General features: G+C 36.5%; 1 protein-coding gene, 1 long non-coding RNA gene and 1 pseudogene across 3 annotated transcripts; 2 read left to right on the top strand and 1 right to left on the bottom strand.

The window, feature by feature from the left end:
• The first annotated feature begins 7895 nt into the window (after window positions 1-7895).
• LOC125217506 (uncharacterized) lies at window positions 7896-10355 on the top strand. 2 transcript variants are annotated; one of them, XR_007175734.2, is made up of 7 exons: window positions 7896-8090; window positions 8778-8829; window positions 9240-9271; window positions 9389-9457; window positions 9545-9592; window positions 9687-9792; window positions 10130-10355. It is a non-coding gene; the product is annotated as an uncharacterized LOC125217506 (long non-coding RNA). The 2 variants fall into 2 exon arrangements; XR_007175733.2 differs by having other exon boundaries at window positions 9678-9792.
• Window positions 10356-14570: 4215 nt separating this feature from the next.
• Window positions 14571-18937, bottom strand: LOC148923324 (uncharacterized; annotated as a pseudogene).
• Window positions 18938-21188: 2251 nt separating this feature from the next.
• LOC125203911 (small ribosomal subunit protein uS2-like) lies at window positions 21189-23313 on the top strand. The gene is made up of 5 exons (XM_048102421.2): window positions 21189-21382; window positions 21846-22108; window positions 22216-22413; window positions 22506-22707; window positions 22989-23313. Exons 1-5 carry the CDS (start codon window positions 21250-21252, stop codon window positions 23093-23095), a joined length of 903 nt encoding a protein of 300 aa, XP_047958378.1. The 5' UTR covers window positions 21189-21249; the 3' UTR covers window positions 23096-23313.
• Window positions 23314-24189: the final 876 nt, after the last annotated feature.

Below are 24189 nucleotides of genomic sequence, written 5' to 3'. Positions count from 1 at the left end.
ATATTGCATACATATATTATTATATAAATAAATGTTCAAATAGCTGAGGGGTCCAAAGGCGTCTAGTCCCACCCTGCCTCCGCCACATGTACACCAACCGCCCTTGACCGGCTGACATTAATTTCAAAGCATAATTAATTTTTAACGTTAATAAGGTAACAAAAGAGGCTCCTTATATTTTAAAAATTAATGTTGGCATTATTTGTTTCTTTAATGCATAATTAGCAAAATGTGAGTTGAAGTTTACTATTATGACAAAAATTCCATTAAATGGTCGTCATAAAGGTTAAAAATTTATGTGTTCAAATTGAACAAAGCTCTTTGTAGGTTTGAGTATGTTACAACTAATCTTTTAACCGGTGCATTAGTAATTCTGAACCGAGGGATTGCTTATTTGTGTGTGTGACCACAAATCTAGTTGCTGTGATCAATTTTTGGCTGTCATACTCATTTGAAATCCTACCCTCCAATTAGAAATTTAGATTTATCAAAGTAGTAGAAAAACTCTAGTGGGTGTATGTGTGTGTGTGAGTGTGTGTGAGAGAGACAGAAGAAGAGCGTGGTTGTGAGTGTGAGTAAATTAGGAGGCAATGGAGTGAATATTAATTACCACGTTGGAGGAAAAGCGTGGTTGTGAAATGAGGGCGTGTGTTAGGGAACAGGAGGAGTAGTGTACGGTCGTGGCGATCGCGTGGTGCCTCGCTCTGCCTCCTCTATATAATGTTTTTTGTGTAACTTTAGCTTTGTAGGCTTCCTCCCATCGCCCACTACCTTTTACACTTGCTGTGGTCCTTTATTTTTTTGATTCTTGTACAAGTATCACATTTTGAATGGTGTTCTAGTCCTCTCAGAGCCTTTCATTTTGCAAACTTATTACCACATCTTTCAACTTGGTAATTACTTTTTTCACTACTCTATTAGGATGTCATTACATTATAAAGGGTATAGCTAATTACTCCTTTTCACAACTTTGGAATCATTCAATTACTTTTGCAGCTGATTCACATATCTTCAACCAATTAACCCTTTTGTTTTGATGCTATAACTAATTCAAAATTTACTTATGTAACATTAATTGTGGTAGAATCTACCCACTTTTAGTGAAACATTTTATAATAACATGTAGTAGTAGTAGTATAATTTATGCAAATTCACTAAAACAGACCTAATGACTACAAAAGTTTTTTTTTTTTGGTTTCCGTGACCTCATGGTCACCATAACTAGCTCCGCGCTGCGATCCGTTGGTTACAAAAGTTTTTTAACGCAAACACAAGTTCCGAGCAAAATTTAACGGGAATTCAGATTTAGCTAGTGGATGAATAATTTTAGTTAGATTCACCCCTTCCAACGGTAACTAAAAGCAGAAAAAATAGGGTAACAGTTATGAAATTGCATCCCATAATATTAAAATCCATTGGAAATATCCATTTCATTAGCGTTGCCGTTCAACATAAACAATATCTAGATTCGTACTGTATACTATATTTTATATTATCAAATGTGATATTCGATTTTATGGACTGGATGTATATTTTTGAACTATCGACTTTTCGAAATCGAAAAATATGATTAGGTTTTAAATATTGAGCCTTAATTTTGTTATTATGCTTCCAATGTTCAATATTTTTTTTACCCTTTTAAGCCAATGATATGGCCAACCATGATTGGCATAAAATATTAAATTCCAAAAATATAGATTTAATTTCCACAAATATCCTTTTTTTCCGCTCCTAGCTAGTTTGACTGGATAACGAGGTGTAAATATTAAGCTAAACCAAACCAGTGTTAGTTATGAGAAGTGGGACTCCCCAGAGTCCATAATTGATAGTGGTCTCACAAAAATGTTACTATTGAAAATAATTGAGAGTACATATGTTGTTTGAGCCAGATTCAAAAGGCTGACATGAATTTGATTTGATTAAACAAAATTAGTGTTAAATCTTTATTTGTAAGAGTCCATAAAATGAGTGAAACGGGGTCCGACAAAACCCATGCACTAACTCAATAGAAGTGGAGTGGGCATGATTACTTTTCATATTTGGATTTTGATTCATAACAAGAATAATGTGTTTGTAATCTTTATTACTTTTCCACGGGTTTTATTCAATGAACTTTCTTGATCAATTCCCCCTGGCCCTGCCATTATGAGCATCATCAATTTCACTTGCAAACAAAGTCATTGAAGTACTATGTGATAAACTAAAAATGTGATGTTTTTCCAATATGAAACGTCTCGTATTTGAATTCAAGAATATTGGATCCAATCACAAATTAAGATTTGTTCGATTAAGGGGATTGTGAATCTCTTGATTCAACACATGGAATGAATTTTAGTGAACTACTTATAATGCAAGTGGTGCCACATTTTAACATACTAAAATTACTACACTTTCATAGGTGTATCAATGTGACAATGTATGTAAGCTTCGTGCATATAATCGTATGGATGAATTGTGATAAGATTGGAGTACGTGGTGCCCCCCACTAAAGTGTGAGGAAACCACGCGGGGTCTCATTTTCTGTTCTGAAAACTCTCTTTTAGACTTTTAGTAGTAGCTAATACTATTACTATACTAGTCTCAAATCATAAATAATTTTGAGCATTCACGAGAATTAATTAATGGGTGGGGCACACCAAATTAGGGTTTGCAATGTGGAAGAACGACGAAGCAGCGAAGAATGATTAATGAATAGTCAACCTAAATGATTAAGTAATTTGTATGTGTTGACAAGGCATTATGCGGTCACCTTTGCTAGCCTTTATACTGCTTCCGTGCACGAGATACGTCACATTCATTCTATTGCAAATTAATACTCCTATCTATCATCTATAGAAAATAATCTTAGATGAGTCACATTTTATTATAAAATTATTAAAATATAATAAGAAAAATATAAAATGAATAAAATAAGGGAAGTAGATGAAACTTTGGCGAATAAAACAGAGAATAGAGAATGATAAAAAGTGAGTAATATATTGAGAGTAACATTTCATTTTTAGTATGGTCATTGAGATTCACATCAATTAGGATTAATATTTAAGTATAGATATTGCCACTTTTTTCTCCTTTTTAAAAATAAAATTGAAATGATTGAAGTTTTTCTAACCGAGAGAATATTAGAAAATTCCATATGACATAAACTGTCCCTCTAATAAAACCAAATGTTTAAAATGTAAATTAAAATAATAAGGTCACGTAATTAAACTATATCATTATGATTTTTTCGCATTATAATATTCTTTTGTAGGAAAATAATATGTCACTCTTTACATATCTTATATGAACATTATCCTTATTTGATACTATATGCTTATCGTTATTTATTTTATTTTATATTTAATTTAATTCTAAAATATTAAATATTCATTCCATTAATAATAAATATTTGGAACGGCACAAATTTTAATGAACAATTAGTAAAGTAAAAATAATATATGAATAAAAAATGCGTTGGATGATGAGGCCCACCTTCATTAGAGAGAAGAAAGTTGCCAAAAATAGAAGATGCTATTTTTATGAGACGGAACAAAATGAAAATATCGATATTTTTATTTGACGGATGTAGTATCTTTTTATTTTACAAAATTATAAATCAAAGCTCAATTTATTAGTATTTTACTTATTTATTTACAATTATATAGAAAACAGTTAAATCGAGCTTTAATTATTTTTCTTAGTGTATTTTAGTCCACCAAATAGAGTCTAATTTTGTCCGGCTCCATTAGACCATAGCCCAATAGTGTATGTACGTGCGCCCTCGGTGAGATGACAAAATATTTGGAAATAATGTCGACATAATTTCTGCATTTGGCACTCACGAAAACGATCGACACTACAAAAAAACCACTGTTTACCGACCAACAAGTCCCAAGCACCTTACTTATGCTCGGAAACTGCCGAGCACTTTTACCTTTGCTCGGAATATTGCGAGCAATTTTACCTTTGCTCGCAAAACTACCGAGCATATTTACTTATGCTCGGAAAACCAACTAATAGCTTTTACTTGTGCTCGGAAAACGCCGACCACCTTTACTTGTGCTCGGAATATACCGAGCACTTCTACTTGTGCTCGGCAAAAAGGAAGCACATTTAATTATGCTCGGAAACGTGTAACATAGAATAAAATGGCAATAATATTTCAAAAACTACAAGTATAGAAGAAGAATGGAGATATTACACAAAGAAAAATGTATTAAAATTATTATAAAAAAAAAAAACGTCATGCTGAAATGGCGTGCAATAGCGCAACGAAACCGCCCGCTCGTGGCCGGTCCGAACGGTTGATACGGATTGTAAACCAATTATTTGATTCAAGTTTTTGTGAGAACGATTAGTTTCGTTAAAAAAATATTGGTCGTGGTATTGAACGCAATCGTATCGGCTATAAAATCATCTAAAAAACCAGCGAGCACCTTTACTTGTGCTCGGAAAACGCCGACCACCTTTACTTGTGCTCGGAATATACCGAGCACTTCTACTTGTGCTCGGCAAAGAGCAAGCACATTTAATTGTGCTCGGAAACGTGTAACATAGAATAAAATGGCAATACTATTTCAAAAACTACAAATATAGAAGAAGAATGGAGATATTACACAAAGAAAAATGTATTAAAATTATTATTAAAAAAAACGCCATGCTGAAATGGCGTGCAATAGCGCAACGAAACCGCCCGCTCGTGGCCGGTCCGAACGGTTGATACGGATTGTAAACCAATTATTTGATTCAAGTTTTTGTGAGAACGATTACTTTCGTTAAAAAAATATTGGTCGTGGTATTGAACGCAATCGTATCGGCTATAAAATCATCTAAAAAACCAGCGAGCACCTTTACTTGTGCTCGGAATATACCGAGCACTTCTACTTGTGCTCGGCAAAGAGCAAGCACATTTAATTGTGCTCGGAAACGTGTAACATAGAATAAAATGGCAATACTATTTCAAAAACTACAAATATAGAAGAAGAATGGAGATATTACACAAAGAAAAATGTATTAAAATTATTATTAAAAAAAACGCCATGCTGAATTGGCGTGCAATAGCGCAACGAAACCGCCCGCTCGTGGCCGGTCCGAACGGTTGATACGGATTGTAAACCAATTATTTGATTCAAGTTTTTGTGAGAACGATTACTTTCGTTAAAAAAATATTGGTCGTGGTATTGAACGCAATCGTATCGGCTATAAAATCATCTAAAAAACCAGCGAGCACCTTTACTTGTGCTCGGAATATACCGAGCACTTCTACTTGTGCTCGGCAAAGAGCAAGCACATTTAATTGTGCTCGGAAACGTGTAACATAGAATAAAATGGCAATACTATTTCAAAAACTACAAATATAGAAGAAGAATGGAGATATTACACAAAGAAAAATGTATTAAAATTATTATTAAAAAAAACGCCATGCTGAATTGGCGTGCAATAGCGCAACGAAACCGCCAGCTCGTGGCCGGTCCGAACGGTTGATACGGATTGTAAACCAATTATTTGATTCAAGTTTTTGTGAGAACGATTAGTTTCGTTAAAAAAATATTGGTCGTGGTATTGAACGCAATCGTATCGGCTATAAAATCATCTAAAAAATCAGCGAGCACCTTTACTTGTGCTCGGAATATACCGAGCACTTCTACTTGTGCTCGGCAAAGAGCAAGCACATTTAATTGTGCTCGGAAACGTGTAACATAGAATAACATGGCAATACTATTTCAAAAACTACAAATATAGAAGAAGAATGGAGATATTACACAAAGAAAAATGTATTAAAATTATTATTAAAAAAAACGCCATGCTGAAATGGCGTGCAATAGCGCAACGAAACCGCCCACTCGTGGCCGGTCCGAACGGTTGATACGGATTGTAAACCAATTATTTGATTCAAGTTTTTGTGAGAACGATTAGTTTCGTTAAAAAAATATTGGTCGTGGTATTGAACGCAATCGTATCGGCTATAAAATCATCTAAAAAACCAGCGAGCACCGTTACTTGTGCTCGGAATATACCGAGCACTTCTACTTGTGCTCGGCAAAGAGCAAGCACATTTAATTGTGCTCGGAAACGTGTAACATAGAATAAAATGGCAATACTATTTCAAAAACTACAAATATAGAAGAAGAATGGAGATATTACACAAAGAAAAATGTATTAAAATTATTATTAAAAAAAACGCCATGCTGAAATGGCGTGCAATAGCGCAACGAAACCGCCCGCTCGTGGCCGGTCCGAACGGTTGATACGGATTGTAAACCAATTATTTGATTCAAGTTTTTGTGAGAACGATTAGTTTCGTTAAAAAAATATTGGTCGTGGTATTGAACGCAATCGTATCGGCTATAAAATCATCTAAAAAACCAGCGAGCACCTTTACTTGTGCTCGGAATATACCGAGCACTTCTACTTGTGCTCGGCAAAGAGCAAGCACATTTAATTGTGCTCGGAAACGTGTAACATAGAATAAAATGGCAATACTATTTCAAAAACTACAAATATAGAAGAAGAATGGAGATATTACACAAAGAAAAATGTATTAAAATTATTATTAAAAAAAACGCCATGCTGAAATGGCGTGCAATAGCGCAACGAAACCGCCCGCTCGTGGCCGGTCCGAACGGTTGATACGGATTGTAAACCAATTATTTGATTCAAGTTTTTGTGAGAACGATTAGTTTCGTTAAAAAAATATTGGTCGTGGTATTGAACGCAATCGTATCGGCTATAAAATCATCTAAAAAACCAGCGAGCACCTTTACTTGTGCTCGGAATATACCGAGCACTTCTACTTGTGCTCGGCAAAGAGCAAGCACATTTAATTGTGCTCGGAAACGTGTAACATAGAATAAAATGGCAATACTATTTCAAAAACTACAAATATAGAAGAAGAATGGAGATATTACACAAAGAAAAATGTATTAAAATTATTATTAAAAAAAACGCCATGCTGAAATGGCGTGCAATAGCGCAACGAAACCGCCCGCTCGTGGCCGGTCCGAACGGTTGATACGGATTGTAAACCAATTATTTGATTCAAGTTTTTGTGAGAACGATTAGTTTCGTTAAAAAAATATTGGTCGTGGTATTGAACGCAATCGTATCGGCTATAAAATCATCTAAAAAACCAGCGAGCACCGTTACTTGTGGTCGGTAAATACCGAGCACTAATACTTGTGCTCGGAATTATGTGACATAGATTAAAATATAAACATGATTTAAAAAACTACAAGTCTAAAAAGAATAGATGTACTTAAATATGGAAAATGTATCAAAATCATAAAAAAAGTCGCACTTCTGAAATGTCGTGCAATAGCACCGCGAAACTCCTCGATCGTGGGCCCACATGGCTAATACTGATTATAAACCAATTATTTGGTTCGAGTTTTTGTGAGAATATTTAGTTTAACTGACAAAGTTGATCTTTGTATCGAACACAATCGTATCAACTATACCAACAATTATAAATCATGTATATAAAATACCGAGCAAACTTACTCGTGCTTGGAAAATACCGAGTACCATTACTAGTGGTCGGAAAACTCCGAAGCACGTAACTCGGATATATGTAACATAGAATAAAATTGTAGTACAAAATATGATTTTAAAAACTACAAGTACAAAAAGAATGGAGGCATTAAAGATAGAAAATTTATTAAAATTAAAAATAAAAAATGTCTCGAAATGGCGTTTGGCGAGCACAGGGAGTGTGCTCGGAAAAAGGCCGAGCATCTTAAATGTGCTCGTATATAGACGATTTAGTTTTAAATAAATTTATATATTAAATCATATTTCTACATATATATCCAAGCATTACTTAAAATGTGCTCGCATAAAGCCTAGCACCTTAAAATTGCTCGGATATATACTCTTAGTTTGGGTTAATAAAGATATTTCTAAAGCAATGCAGCAAATTGAGATTGAGAAACCCTGCATTTCCTTCCCGCCACTCCCACCGAGAAGGAGCATCTATTCATCATAAAATCACACAGGTTTTCGGAACCGCCGCCGGAAACGTGTTGCAGGTGATCGATGTAGAGAAGAAGACTCTCAACAACGTCATCACGTTTCCTCCCGACGGAGTCTTCTTCGTTCGGTCCGATATTCAGGTTGCTTCCGCTCAAAGAGTCAATTTTCGGTAGTTTATTCAATTAGACCATAGTCTGTTTCGATCGCGTTGATTTTTCCTTTGATTGATTGATTATGATGTCATTCTATGGATTGATTGAGAGTATATTAATTGTAAATTAAATTGTTAAGCTGGTGGAGTCGAGGTCGAGGTCGAGGTCATTCGAAGTTTTCAATTTCTGTCATCGCTTAAGATCAATTGTTTGAATTTTTTGCCTCTGTGTAATGTATTCCTATTAGTTGTAATTTTTTTGCCTGTGTAATGTATTCCTATTGAGGCAGCTACTTAGGTTCATTTGTCTAAGCAATATGTTCGTATAGTGTTGAGTTTTGTGATCTGATCGTGTGAATGGACTAAATAAATGCTCCAAACGTCTCTATTGGTAATAAACAAATGTAACTAACTGTGACTCATATAGATTTCCTTGCATTCTTTGAGCAATGAACATGTATGCTTGATTAAGGAAAACATTTTTGAGTTTTTGTGATGTGATCGTGTGAATAAACAAATGTGACTAACTGTGACTCATAGCTTTTCTTGCAAACTTTGAGCAATGACATATGTTAGATTAAGGAAAACATTGAGATGATAAAGATATTGAAGTTTTTATTGCTTGAATAAATGAAATAGTGAATTTTTGTGATGCTCTGTAAATTTACAAGTGCAGTTCTGTGGCATAAGGGTTGGGAGTTTCCTCTACCTCCACTTGATTAGGGTCGGTAAGTGAGTCTATCCTCTTTCTGAAAAAAGTTATTAATCAGTTTCATTCATTATTTTCCTCACAACATTTCACTGCATCCACAAATTCACCCTATAGAATACACTCAATCAGTTCAGTTTTACATGAAGCATTTAGGGGATTTAAACATTGTTTCTTAGTTTGGGCATGAAAATATATGTTAAGATGTATTCTTGTAGCTTATACAACTTTTAATTTTGCTATGTGTGAGAAACTTAGTTAACTATAGTGGAGGTATACTATTATTTGGTTGTTGAGTGTGCGCCTTATTCTTGAAAACAATGATCATGAGAGACTGCTGCATCTCTGATAAGTTCCATAATCAGTGAGTTTTACTATTTATTCAATTGAATTTACCTGAGTGTAATGCTATTCTCTTTGATGTTGCAGTATGCTTCCATCCATGGTGTGATATCTTTATTGTAAGTTGTACTTTCCAGCTTCCATGTCTTACACATGATACCTCTTTCTGCTTTCCCTTGAACATATTCTACTCGAGATTTTTCCAATCCAATTGACGCTGCATTTTGGTTTATCAGGATTCCTTGAAAAGTATAAACCTGTCAGGCAGTAGCTCTATAATTCTAGGTCTTAAAAACTTAAGACAGGTAGTGTGGGAGACTTTGACATACCCTGTACTCTTAACTGCATTTTCTTTCAGTCATGACCACTGAGCCTTATGCCTTATGAACCAGTTATAGCGATGGACAAGCAAGGTAGCACTTGATCACATTCCATTCAAGGTTGCCATAACTATTTCTTCTTACCTGCTTTTGTATGAGTCTGTTTTGTGTGAAAGCACCTCATCATGCGTGCTAACAACTCCAGGTGCTGCAGCTCCAACGTTTTCGCCGTCGACCGGTGAGGAAGAGGCCTACCATTCAAACTGGCTCTGAATAGGCCCGGCCTGACGGCCGCGGCCTCCACCAATGTCGCCCTGCATGTACGAATCCTTATTTGCTTTAGCCCCGTCTTTATTTTCCTTCTCAATACCCCAATCTTTGTGTTTACTGTGCAACATATGCAGAAATTTAGTTTACTGTGAAATTGTGTTCTTCATATTTGGTTTTTGCTGCTGTCGATTAACTGTTTCTGTTGCATAACATGAAAGTTGTCCTTATCATCTATTCTTTGTGTTCTCCTTGTATTTGGATTTATTTCATGGGATCTCTTTCCCCCTTTAAGAAGCAGTTTTAACCTGAGATTGTTTGTTCTATTTCATGTTTAGTGGTGAGATGTGAGATATTAATGTGTTTGCACTTCTTATTTCTGTCATTTAGGTTGCTTGCTTCATTTAGTTGGCTTCCTCTTCATCATGTATGGCTGGGACTAGGGATGTTGTAGCGCTACCGTTCGAGATGCATAGGCTTGGATTCTAGGTCTTGACCCGGGCTCAGTGCTCGTCCACGTCCCCGAGATCATGCTTTGTATTCAAATTCATAAATTTTTTGCATTTCAAATTCAAATGACTGTAAAACAATTTAATTTAATTCAATATAATATCATTTTGAGTTGGTTTATTTTATATATTTAATTATTACTCCTGATTTAGGAAAATACAATAAATTGAAATATAATTTATTAATAATTAAAAAAAAAATAGAATACTTTTATAAACCAGATACCGAGCACCAAGGTGCTTGGAACTATTCCATTGCCCCAGAGTGCTCGGAAATATTCCATTCCCCCTAAGTGCTCGGAAAATTGCAAGCACAAATCGGTGCTCGGAAATTTTCGACCACAAATTTGTGCTTGGAAATTCCGAGCACCTGAGTATGTGCTCGCCATGTTCCAAAATCTGAAAATCATGTAAGTGCTCGGAATATTTCGAGCACCTACAAATGTGCTCGGCATTTTTCGAGCACAATCAGGTGCTCGGATGTCCGAGCACTCTAAAGTGCTCGTATAAAAATTCCGACGAAGCGAAAGCCGAGCACTCTCGGTGCTAGGAAAGTGCTCGGTATATCTCGATTTTCCGAGCATTTTGCCTTATATTTCCGAGCACTTGGTGCTCGGGAATGCCTGTTTTTCTTGTAGTGCGATATCTTCCTTAAGCATATAGACCTCGTTTCTTAATTCAAGTAGTATAGTATATAGATTTAGAGGACCACTGTCTGACTTGATTCTGCTTCAGTAATAATAGTAGTACTAATTAAGACGCAAATAAGGTTCACAAAATCCAGTAATAATAGTAAGATACAAATAAGGTTCACAGAGTTAAGTGGTGAACTTTAAAGCACCATTTTTACTTTGAAAGACTAATAGTTCAGTTTACACTTATGTATAGTTTTGAATAGGGCTGGGGAAAAATACCGAAATACCGGCATTATCGCACCGAAAAATTACTGAAAAATACCTTACCGAAAGATTCTGGTAAGGTAACGGTATGAATTTTCAAATACCACGGTATACCGCTGCATACCGAAATTTGGTATATACCGTAAATTAAGGTATATACCGTAAACTAAGGTATATACCACAAAAATATAAACACAATTATATATAAAATATATTTTATATATTTTTAAATTATAAAATCTATTGTGAAATATAAATATAATTATGAATAAATTATATTTAATTTATTTTTAAAATTATAAAATATAAATAATATTCTAAATACTCTAATTTTCTATTTTAATTGATGTTGAAAGTCAGGTATACCGCAAAAGTAAGGTATACCGAACTTCGATACGGTATACCGAAAATGAGGTATGGTATCGGTATGAAACTTCGTCATACCGAAAATAAGGTATACCGAAAACTTTGGTAAGGTAAAGGTATGACTTTTTCGCATACCGTATTTACGGTAAGGTATACGGTATGGTGGTTTCGGTAAGGTATACCTTACCTACCCACCCCTAGTTTTGAATTCTTTTTTATCATCTTTTAGTTAAATAAATACCATGTCGGTTCACCTCGCAAAATTTTATGCGGTAGTTCTACTAGGAATTGATCTCAACCATTTATTTATTTTAACCGTATGACTTACTAAGACTCTTGCTTCAACTTTTACTCGGAGGATAATTTTATGCAAAACTATCTCATTTTGATATGCATCCCAATTGTTGCTGATGTCCATTTGAAGGATGTTCTCGATGGCTATTAAAAGAGTTGACGTTTGCAGGTTTGCCTCTTGCATTGTAAGCATGCCAAGCCAGAGCTTTATTTTTGATTCATAGCACAAATGGACAAATATACAAAATGGAACTCACGGAATTAAACACACTATGTTTGAGCAAAGTTGTTGATTAATGGCATATGATTCGAACTTGGAGGATGAGCTTCAAAGATTGTTTAATGGAGTATTTCGGCGATGTCCATAGCCACGATGGAGTTAAATCCCACTTAAATTTGTGTTATACTTATTAGAGTAACTTGTTCTCTATTACTACGACTTGCAGTCAATACTAATTTTATGTAGCGCATTGTACATGTATATGTATGTATGTAAATCGAGTATAATTCATCCAAACTAACAGCACACATAAGACTAATTATGCGGTATAATCTATCACACTGAAAGCCCGAAAAAATTGTAAGAGTATTTATATTTGGATGCCAATATCATTAATCACCAAAAGAGTGAATTAATATGCCATAAGATATAAACAATATATCTTGCATTTGTTAACCACTTATTTTATTATAAATACTAGTAGAAGAAAAACACAAAAAGAAATACATAATAATTATATTGATATATGTTCACTCTTTCTATTTGAACTTCGAATAAATACATCTCTTATGGAGAGAAGATTATATTAAAGCTTTGGTAATCTGTTTCTCAACAATGTGAGAATTGCATATCTATTCTTAGTAAGCCGCTGATTGAAAATATTTAATTTAAAATTGATATACGTATATACAAAGATACAGCCCAACACCAAATGATCTATAATACACCAGGCCCAAGAAGAAGAAGATGATCTAGCTAGGGTTTATACCCCATATATTTCACCAATTTCCAAGGGCTGAAGGATTCAATCATGGCGACCCCTCAAAGGACTCAATCAGATAAGGAGGACGACATTCAGCTTATGCTGGCTGTCGAAGCCCACCTCGCCACAAAAAACTGTGACTCATACGTCTTCAAGCGCCACAATAATAATAGTACGCTTTTTCTAGCCCAACCTACGTGTGTAATTTTTGCTGCGCTCTTGCGTTTTGTTTGCCTCATAATCAGATCACATGTTTATTTCTCAGTTTTTATGGCCTTTAGTTTATGTTTTGCAATGTTTTTCGTTTTTCTTTGTATTGATTCACTCAATGCTCACTTTGAGGAATTTAGTTAGACTGTATGGATATGTTTGGTTGCCAGGATTTTAGGAGGGAAAGTAATTTAATTTCCTAATTTTTAAATTTCAATGTTTGTTTGATTTTTAATGAAATTAGAAAAGTAATCATAATCCTAAAAATGAGGAAAGTTGGGCAAAATAATAGGATTCTGATTCCCTAGCCTAACCTAGGTATTCTTTTTCCAAATTTGAGGATTTTAAAAGAGATGGAAAAAATATAAGAAAAAAATTTCTCTCTTCTATTCTTCCATTCAATTTATTCATGGTTCTTTTCTATTCTCCATACCTTCACTTGCAGTCATCCAAATTCTTCAATATCAGTAAGATTTTTGCTTCTTATCAAGAAATTTATGATTTATATTTCAAGTTTCTACAAATTTTTGTGCGCTGAGTCGTAGTTTAGCATACGAGGGCTTCTGTTGTTTTGATATATGCAAATATTTGTATGTATATAAAATGTGTTCTGACTTCTGATCATAGTGATTGTACTACTTTTACCAGAATAAAATACAAACGATGGTGAATATAATACAAACAATGGTGTATTTCTCAGGAAGTCTGGGTCTCTTGGGAAGGATGTCTAACTTCTATTTCGTGTTATTGACTCTCTAAAAATTACTATTTGTTACTCTAATTAAATTCAATCAGTAGTTTTTTAAATAATTTTTTTATTGTATTTTCTATATTTTCAAAATTTGTCAGATGCATATAATGAGAATTATAATTTTATAATTATAAAATATATTTAAGTAATTATTTATTAGCATTATCGATATTATAAAGAAAATATATATTTTTTGATTAATTGTTGTATTTTCAAAATCTTAGACATTTTCCAAACACATGAAAGTAAAGTTCTCAGGAATCATATTACTAGGAATTATTTTCTCTATCAACTTTTCTTTCCTTTACTTTCCTGACAACTAAGCACGACCTATATGTATTTGATTATGAGTTTTTTACTTTTTTAGCATTCGTTAATGTTGAAAGACTTAATTTTATTCATTCAACAACTTGAATTACAATGAGGAGCGGAGGCTGTCTAAATACACAAAGAACTACCTCTATACATGGTAAAGATTTACCCTAGTATCAATTAGCATAAATACCGAGCATATCAATTTTGGTCCCTAATTGATTCCTAATTGATTTCTTTCCAACACTCCCCCTCAAATTAAGTAATGGGATCACACATTCTTAACTTGTCTAATACTCCACGGAAACTTCTTGAATCTACAGCCTTCGTGAGGATGTCTGCCAGTTGGTCTTCATATCTAATAAAAGGAATTTCCACCACCTTAGCTTCAATATTATCTTTGATGAAGTGTCGGTCCACCTCGACATGCTTCGTTCGATCATGCTGGACTGGGTTCTCAGATATACTGATCGCCGCCTTGTTGTCGCAGAACAGTTTACAAGACCTTTATGAAACCAAGTCCAGCTCTGTCATCAACCTCTTTAGCCATATGATTTCAGTTAGCCCACTCCTAATCCCTCGAAATTCAGCCTCAGCGCTTGACAGAGCCACCACTTTTTGCTTCTTGCTCCTCCAAGTAACAAGATTTCCCCCTACGAAGGTAAGATATCCAGCAGTTGACTTTCTATCATTTGGATTTCCAGCCCAATCAGCATCTGTGAAGCCATGAATTTCTAGGTGTCCATGTTTTTCAAACATAATCCCATGTCCCGGTGTTCCCTTTAAGTACCGAACAATCCTCAAGGCTGCTTCCCAGTGAGCCGCTTGAGGTGCATGCATGAACTGGCTAACCAATCCTACTGCATAAGCAATGTCAGGCCTGGTATGAGATAAGTAGATCAACTTCCCTACTAGGCGCTGGTACTTCGTGTGAGGGGTAGATTCGGCCCCTTCAATTATCTGGAGACCATGATTCTGCACCATAGGAGTGTCAGCTGGCTTGCAGTCAAGCAGGCCTGTTTCTGCCAGAAGATCGAGCACATACTTCCTTTGGCAGATGAAGATTCCCTCTCTTGACCTCAATACTTCTATCCCCAGGAAATATTTGAGTAAGCCCAAGTCCTTCATCTGAAACTCGGCAAACAAATTTTTCCTCAACTGGTTGATCTCATCCTCATCATCTCCCGTGAGTACCATATCATCCACATAAATGATTAAGCATGTGATCTTTCCTTCTCTTTTCTTCATAAAAAGTGTGTGATCTGAGTTGCTTTGCTTGTAACCGTACTTCTTCATTACCTCCGTAAATCTCCCAAACCAAGCTCGAGGTGACTGTTTGAGTCCATACACAAAGTCTTCTTCAGTTTACAGACTTTTCCTCCTTCAAACTCCCCAGCAAAACCCGGCGGTGCCTCTATATAAATAGGTTTCGATAGCTCCCCATGTAGGAATGCATTGGTTACATCAAACTGGTGTAGTGGTCATTCTCTGTTTGCCGCTATAGAGAACAATACCCGAATAGTGCTCATCTTTGCAACTAGTGAGAACGTTTCAGCATAGTCAACTTCATATGTCTGGGTGTATCATTTTGCCACCAGCCTTGCTTTATACCGTTCAATCGATCCATCTGGCCTCCTTTTTATGGTGAAGACCCATCGACACCCCACACTGCGGACTCCATCCGGCTTCAGACATACCTCCCATGTTTTGTTCTTTATCAGAGCTCTCATTTCTACTAGCATTGCCTCTCTCCAATGGGAAATTTTCATGGCTTCTTCTGCTGTTCGAGGGAGCTCCTCTTCTTCATAAAGGGCTGCTGCAAATGCCCTTGCCATCTCACTCAAGTTCGCCTTAGCCAGATTTGCCATGGAATACTGGCTTCTCGAGCTAGTCCTTTCAGGGCTATAGCGCTTTGCTGGTATACCCCGAGTGCTCCTTGGCGGAAGTATATACTGCCCTGTGTCACCGTCAACTGCTGCATTCTCTTCTACATCGGACTTATTAGCAGTAACAATTGTATCATCTGATCTAGTTTCAGGAATTACCTCAGATATCACTGGAGGAGGATCTAACTGTGGTGTAGTCGGCTGAGGAGGCTCCACAGCAGACGGGATCGGCTCGGCGGTGACACTAGCTTGCTCTGTTGGTTCCGCCGATGAGTCACCTAATTGTGGCGACACAGCCCAACTAAGGGGTCTAATGCTATCACTTTGGTTCTCCCCCTGGCTAACATAACTCTCCCCCTGACCCCGAGTCTGGGCTTGGAAAAAATATTCACATTCCAGAAAATTACAGTTCATTGTTGTTATTATTTTCCTAGAAGTTGGGTCATAGCAACGGTACCCTTTCTGATTAGTCCCATATCCCAAAAAAAAACATTTAAGAGCACACGCAGAAAATTTACTTCTTTCATGTTTGGGAATATGTACATAAACAGAGCAACCAAAAACTCGAAGGGGAAGAGTAAGAGGTTCAGGAATTTTAGCAAGGGCTGAAAGTACCTGCAGGGGGGTTCGCATACCCAAAATTTTCGTAGGAAGGCGATTGATTAAGTACACAGCAGTAGCAACGGCTTCAGGCCACAAAAATTTTGGAACATTTGAGTCAAAAAACAGGGCTCGGGTGACTTCCAAGATTAATCTATTTTTCCGTTCTGCTACTCCATTTTGCTCTGGGGTATAAGGGCAAGTAGTTTGATGAACAAGGCCCTTATTCTTAAAAAACTCTGCCATTTCTTTATTAACAAATTCCCTACCGTTATCAGATCGAAGAACCTTAATAGAAGTTTGGAATTGTGTCTGAATTAAAGTGAAGAAAAGGACAAATTTTTCAAACACTTCAGACTTATTTTTCAAAAAATATATCCAAGTCAATCTTGTGCAATCATCCACAAATATGAGAAAATATCTAAAACCATGATCACCAATAATAGGCGCTGGGCCCCACACATCAGCATGCACCAAAGAAAAAATATCCTTAACTCGTGTCTCACTAGATTTGAAAGATTGTCTGTGGCTCTTTGCCAAAACACAAGATTCACACGAAATGTCTTTAAACTTAGAAAACTTGGGAAATAAAATTTTAAAATAACCCGAGGATGGATGTCCCAATCTGCGGTGCCACAACCAGGCTTCTCGATCAGCAGATCCGTGAGCAAGCATCGCGGTGCCACCTTGTTGAGTAATCTCATCCACGTAGTAGAGGCCTTGACGCTCAGTGCCACGCCCAATTATCCTCCTCGTCCTGATATCCTGTAATACACAGAAAATGGGATGCATCAGTAATGTACAATTGAGCTCTTTAGTCACGTGACTAATGGACATGAGTTTATGGGATAATTTGGGCACATAAAGGCAGTTGGAGAGTTTTAAGGTTGGTGAAATTTCTATGGTCCCGCTCCCACTAACGGTTGTTAGTTCCCCATCCGCAGTTTGGATTAAACTTTTCGTAGCCTCATTAATTACAGAAAAATCATTTTTATCATATGTCATCGTGTTTGTAGCCCCACAATCAAATATCCACCCACTCTTCTTAGGATCGATTATACTTCGGGCCATATATGCAGTGGAAATTTTTTCTAGGGGTGCAAAGGGATTTGAGATCACATATGATATATTAGACAAATTTGGGGCTGATTCTTGGTTTTTAACATGCTGGGCTAAATTGAGCACAAGAATTCACACAGGGGGCTGATACTAAATTTTGTATATGATGGGGTATTATTTTTGGATCACACACAATTTGAGGACCTGAATGCAAGAAAATTGGTGGATTAGGATTGTCAAACCCCAATCCGTTACCTCCATACAAGGCGGCGCCTCCTCTCCTCTCGGCGAACGCTGCTTCTCCGATCACGTCCGCCTCTCCACATTTGCCGCCCCCACCTGTCCGGGAATCTCCATCTCCGTTCCTTCCCCGAGGGTTGGTGGCCTCGCGGTTGCCCCCTCCAGCCGAAAAAAGTCCACCGCCTCCACCTTCCTCCATCCCGATTGCTAAACGGGCTTTCGCCTTCTGATTTTCGTCCCACCAGTCGGGAAATCCAACCAAGAGGAAGCACGATTCTCTGGTATGCTTTTGTTTTCCACAATGGGAGCACCACATCTTTGATTTATCCGGTTTGAATCCTGTCCTGCGGTTGGGTCCGGTGGTGCGTGGCGGCGGGGGTTGATTGGGGCGTTGCTGAGGTTGATTCTGGGCAGAAAAACCGAGCCCTACTCCGCCCGATGATGAATCGTCATTTGTCGCGCCGGTCGGGAGATCCGAGCTTGCTGCCGGCGGCATAATTTTGAGCCGGGTAGCCGGATTCCGTCATATCTCTCATTCATTCCGGTGAGGAATTTGAACAATCGCCTTGTTCCGATGTATGTTCGAAACTGCCCGACTCCTTTGTCGCAGCAATCGATTGGGCGATTTTCGCATCGATCTATCTCTATCCAAATTCCGTGGAGGCGTCGCCAGTAAGTCTCGAGCCCTTGTTCTCCTTGCACTATCCTACTCGCCTTTTCCTCCAAATCGTACATCAGGTATGGATCGGAGGTGCTTGCGAAGGTGACAAACAAACTCTCCCATAAAGCCTGTGTGGTTTGGTGGTGCGCAAAGTCCACGACGATATCAGTTTCGATATTGTCGACTATCCATGAGAATATAATCATGTCGGCTTCTTCCCATTCGGTATAGCCCTTCGTTCTCGGTTCTCGTGCTGCTGGTATGCCCGTGATGTGTCGATTTGCTCGTCTTCCTCCAATGGCTATCTTCATCAGCTTATGCCAGAGGGGATAGTTGTTCCCATTGAGCTTGACTGCCAGAGTAACTTGTTTACTCATTCTCAATCTCGAATCATCTACGTATGGTTTCTCCTCTTCGTTGTCTGACATGTTTGTGTAGGTATGGATTCTGCCCTGTTTTTGGTCGGAGGTTTGAGGAAGGTATCGAACAATGATGAATCAATTTCTGAGTTCACCGATTGAGATCGAAAACCATGCTCGTGATGCCATGTTGAAAGACTTAATTTTATTCATTCAACAACTTGAATTACAATGAGGAGCGGAGGCTGTCCAAATACACAAAGAACTACCTCTATACATGGTAAAGATTTACCCTAGTATCAATTAGCATAAATACTGAGCATATCAATTTTGGTCCCTAATTGATTCCTAATTGATTTCTTTCCAACAGTTAATTATATAGATATCGTTAATTTGCCTTATAGGGTTACTTTCATTCTGCTTTTTTGAGCAATGCTTATTCAAAAATAAAATATTTATATACATATATTAATTTTATAATAAAATATGAAGAATGAAGTACACACTGTCAACTTTTTGTGGAAAGGACAGAAATTGAAAAATGTGACAAATTTTATAGGAGCACGTAATGTCGTTCGATTGCTCTATTGTTTGGCTGTTAATTCAGTTTAATTTCTTCACCAGGAGCTTATGTCACCAAGCTTGGGAAAGACGGCAGCGGATGCTCTAAGTCTACCAAACAAAAGTCCTAATTTCCTGAGATGACGAAATATTGGGAAATAATGTCAACATAATTTTTGCATTTCGTACTCAGTACTCACGAAAACGATATATTCCTTAATATATCTCGTTTCTTATTGACTTGATTCACAAAATCCTGTAATACTAAGATGCAAATAAGGTTCACAAAGTTAAGGGGTGAACTTTAAAGCACCATTTTTAATTTGAAAGGCTAATGCTGATTAGTTCAGTTTACACTTAAGTATAAACTGTAGTTTGAATTCTTTTTATTTTCTTTTAGTTAAATAAATACCATGTCGATTGTAGTTTGAATTCTTTTTATTTTCTTTTAGTTAAATAAATACCATGTCGATTCTAATTCTCGTAACGTTTAATATGGTAATTCTACTCGGCAATAATATGAATGACTGGGGTCTGGGTAGCTAGTAATTCCATACTAATTACAATTAATAGTATTTTTTATATCAATTAATTGGTTGCTGGATTTATTAAAATACTAGAATTTGGATATGAACCAATAAACATAAATTATTTAAATGTGAGTTGTTAATCTAATGGAACATCAATATTTTTAGACCATGTGTGTATAAATAAGAAGATGATATGAAATCAATCTTAATTAGGAATCGATGTCAACCATTTATTTATTTGAACTTGATCGTCTCCTATTATTTAAGACTCTCGAGGATTATTTTATGAAAAATTAACATATTTTTATATGCAACCCAATTCTTGATTTGAAGGATGTTCTCAATGGCTATTAAAAGAGTTTACAATTGCAGATTTGCCGCTTGCATTTGAAAACTTTGTAACTTGTAAGCATGCCAAGTGAGAGTTTTATTTTTAATTCATAGCACAAATGGACGATGTATCCATATTCATATACTCTATCCGTCCACGAAAAACATGACATATTATGAATGACACGAGTTTTAATATGGAATTAAAAAGGTAAAAGAGAGGGGGAAAAAATAAGAGAGAAGTAGTGTTAGTGAAATGTGAGGTCCATATTATTAGTAAGAGAGAAGTAGTGTTAGTTGAATGTGAAGTCCATATTATTAGTGCGACAAAAGGAAAAAGTAAGAGAAAACTTTCATTTTTTGAATGTGCTCTATTTTTCGTGGACAACCAAAAATGACAAATGTACTCTATTTAAATATAGTTCAAAAACAAAACACTTGTTATTCCATTAGATTTTCTGATCTAATGATTAGATTATGTCACGTGTCATCTAATACCGTAGATTATTACTTTAATAATGTAACTTACTAATAATATACTACTATTTTAGTAAAATGAAGTAGTAGCATTTTAGTCTAATATATTATTAGTCCATTAATATAGCTTGACTAATATTTTAGGAAGTGGACTTTACAATATACTGCTCTACATTTTCTCTTCATTTCTCCTACTTTACCGATCAATATATTAGTAACAATAAAGAATAAGATATTATAAAAGTTTTTGTATTCAGTTTTTGAACGATCTGAGAATTGCATATTGGGGCAGCCCAGTACTATTCTTGGGAAGCCGGTGATAAAATTTAAACAGCCCAACACAAAATTAATACATGTCGTTTAGGCCCAACAAAGAGAAGTTCATCTAGGGTTTATACTCCTTATATTCGGCTGCATTTCACCAATTTCCTTGTCTGCAACTCATCTCTGTCGCGAAGGAGCCAACGCCTGAAGGATTCAATCATGGCGACCCCTCAAAGGATTCTGACCACTAAGGAGGCCGACATTCAGATTATGCTGGCTGCCGAAGTCCACCTCGGCACAAAAAACTGTGATTTCCAGATGGAGAGATACGCCTTCAAGCGCCGCAACGATGGTACGCTTTTTCTTGCCCTACCTATCTATTTCACTCTCATAATTAGATCTGCTGCTTATCGTGTTATTTTTGCAGTTGTTGACGCGCCGTTGTGTTTTGCTTATTTCTCAGTTTTAATGCCCTTTTGTTTATGTCTTTGCAATGTTTTTCGAATTTTGCGTATTGACTCCCTCGTTCCTCACTTTGAGGAAGTAAATTACAATTTATTTGTATTTTCATGTGAGTTTTTTTCGCATCCGTTATATATATGTATCGCCAAATTGCCTTATGGTGTTACTTTCGTTCTGCTTATGTGAGCAATGCTTATCCGTCAGATGAATTTCCGCTGTATTTCTGGGTTATCATAATCCTCGAACAATTACTTTTAAGTAGTACCGGATGATTAGTTTATTGATATTTTATACACAATGTCATTCGTTTGCTCTATTGTTTGGCTGTTAATTCAGTTTAATTTCTTCACCAGGTATTTACATCATCAATCTTGGAAAGACTTGGGATAAGTTGCAGATGGCTGCCCGAGTTATTGTTGGGATTGAGAATCCTCAAGATATCATTGTGCAATCTGCCAGACCTTATGGTCAGAGAGCTGTTCTGAAATTTGCTCAGTATACCGGTGCTAATGCAATTGCGGGGCGCCATACCCCTGGAACATTCACCAACCAGCTCCAGACAACATTCAGTGAGCCAAGGCTTCTCATTCTAACAGACCCAAGAACTGACCATCAGGCAAGTGTTTAGTAGCTTATTTGCTTGTTGCATATTGTGAATGTGTATTGCTGCTGTATGGTTTATTGCATTCAGTATTGCTCTAATATTTTTAAATTTGTCTGCAGCCTATCAAAGAAGCTGCTCTTTACAATATCCCCACAATTGCCTTCTGCGATACTGACTCACCTATGCGATATGTGGATATTGGAATCCCTGCCAACAACAAGGGAAAGCACAGCATTGGTTGTCTGTTCTGGCTTTTGGCTAGGATGGTGCTGCAGATGCGTGGTGTTATTGCTCCCGGTCATAAATGGGATATCATGGTAATATTTATAAGGAAATTATGTATTTTACTTCTTATGCATCATGCTAAGTGTTTATTTATTGATTTACACTAACATATCATTTCTGGCAGGTTGACCTGTTCTTCTACAGGGAGCCAGAGGAGGCCAAGGAAGAAGAACAGGAGGAAGCTCCAGCTCTGGATTATGCTGATTATGGTGCTGCTGCAATTGGAGGTGATTGGTCTAGTGCTCAAATCCCTGATGCCCAATGGGCACCTGAATTGGCTGGTGCAGCTGCTCCAGTTGCCGGTGGTTGGGCAGCTGCTGATGCAGGTTAGCACTTCTTTAATGATATTGTTGGTTGTGTAGTATGTAAATATTGCATTGTAGGTGGAAGATTTGCTTTGAACTTAATCAAGCTGAATTGTTCAGAAGCAAGTTCCTTAGATATGTTTTCAATTCAAAACACAAGTAATTGAGCTATGGTTTGAAGTGATATGAGTTTGATAAGAGGCCATTTGACAGCTGTTGTTTGTATTGCAACTAATTTGATTTGTGATTTACAAAAGTGTATCTGGTTGGAAATAAACATTTATGTTGAATTGCATGTGTAGGTCCTGATGGATGGGATGCAGCTGTGGCTCCACCTGCTGGTGATGCACCAGTTGCTGCTGCCCCGACTTCCGCCCCTGTTGACATTGCTCCATCTGGCTGGGAATGAAAGAGTTTTGCCTCATGCTCATTTAACTTGTCTTTGAAGTACTGTGTTTTTTTTTTGTACCGAAATACTACTATAATTGTTATTTGGCAGTCCTGAATTTTTGTAGAATGTTTTAGCAGCTGCTGTTTTCGTCTAGTTTTATGGATTGAGATTTCACTTGTTTCTGGTACAACTTTTTACTTAAATGTTAGTAATTCCAAAGCAACTCATGCACTAAATTGTGTTTTTGGTTTTAATATTGAAGCGTAGTTTGGCTTAATCTAGTAATCCATTGCTGTTCCTTTGTTGTGGCTAAAGCTCTACTCTTTCGTCTAATATCTTGCTCACTCTGTCCGATTGTTCCTTCCATAATAGTTGAGTCTGTTTTCTTTTAGTAAAAGTCAACATATTTTTTTTACTATTTTATTCTTCCTTACTTTACTCTTTTCATCTCTTTTCTTTTTCTATTTTCTATTTTTATTTAATTAACTCACTTAACATAATTTTTTTAAAATCGTGTGATAAAAGGAAACATCTTCACTACCACTGAAGGTGTGCCTCGTGTTCATCTTTTGTTTCTTCCCAGTGTTTGGAAAATATGTAGGAAGAATCGGGAATTAGCCAAGAAAATGATGATTAAAGCTGGGGTCAGTGGTTTTGAAAATACTATCCAAAGGAAAATCAATCACAGCGATTTCAAAAGGGAATACGAATTGTAGATAAGTGGCTTGTTGGTGGTAGAGCACGAGAGAGTGGCTACTCCATAATCTCCATTGTTATTGATCGTTCAGGAAGACTGAGATTACGTGCGATGAATTCTCTCTACCAAAACTATAAGTAAATGTCGCCATTGAATCCGTTACAAAATTGTTGTTGCTTTTCAAATCCGGTTGGTAATATTGTCCATTGTTCAAAGCAAAGCAGAAAGCGAGTCCAACTTTCATGTCATCACTAATTAGGTTTCTGCTTTCCCTCTTCTCTTAAATCTTCTACTAATAATAGCCATTTTTTTGGAAAAACTCTTCAGGTTATGCAGCTACAGGTATGGATGAGAGACAATTTTGGTTGAGTAATAATTTTTGTATAGTAATTTGTACAATCGTTGATTCAAAGTT

Source organism: Salvia hispanica, chromosome 6, assembly GCF_029641045.1.
Source record: "Salvia hispanica isolate PSC_SH4W2 chromosome 6, Shi_PSC_v1, whole genome shotgun sequence".
Classification (NCBI taxonomy): Eukaryota; Viridiplantae; Streptophyta; class Magnoliopsida; order Lamiales; family Lamiaceae; genus Salvia; species Salvia hispanica.
The sequence above is the reverse complement of the archived record's forward strand: the minus strand, read 5'-3'. Positions and strand labels throughout refer to the sequence as shown.

Bases quoted from the DNA above. Each gene is read 5' to 3' on its own strand.
- LOC125203911 (XM_048102421.2), top strand. From the start codon at position 21,250: ATGGCGACCCCTCAAAGGATTCTGACCACTAAGGAGGCCGACATTCAG. The intron at 21,383-21,845 runs GTACGCTTTTTC...TTTCTTCACCAG, and splicing joins CTTCAAGCGCCGCAACGATG to GTATTTACATCATCAATCTT. The intron at 22,414-22,505 runs GTAATATTTATA...CATTTCTGGCAG, and splicing joins GTCATAAATGGGATATCATG to GTTGACCTGTTCTTCTACAG.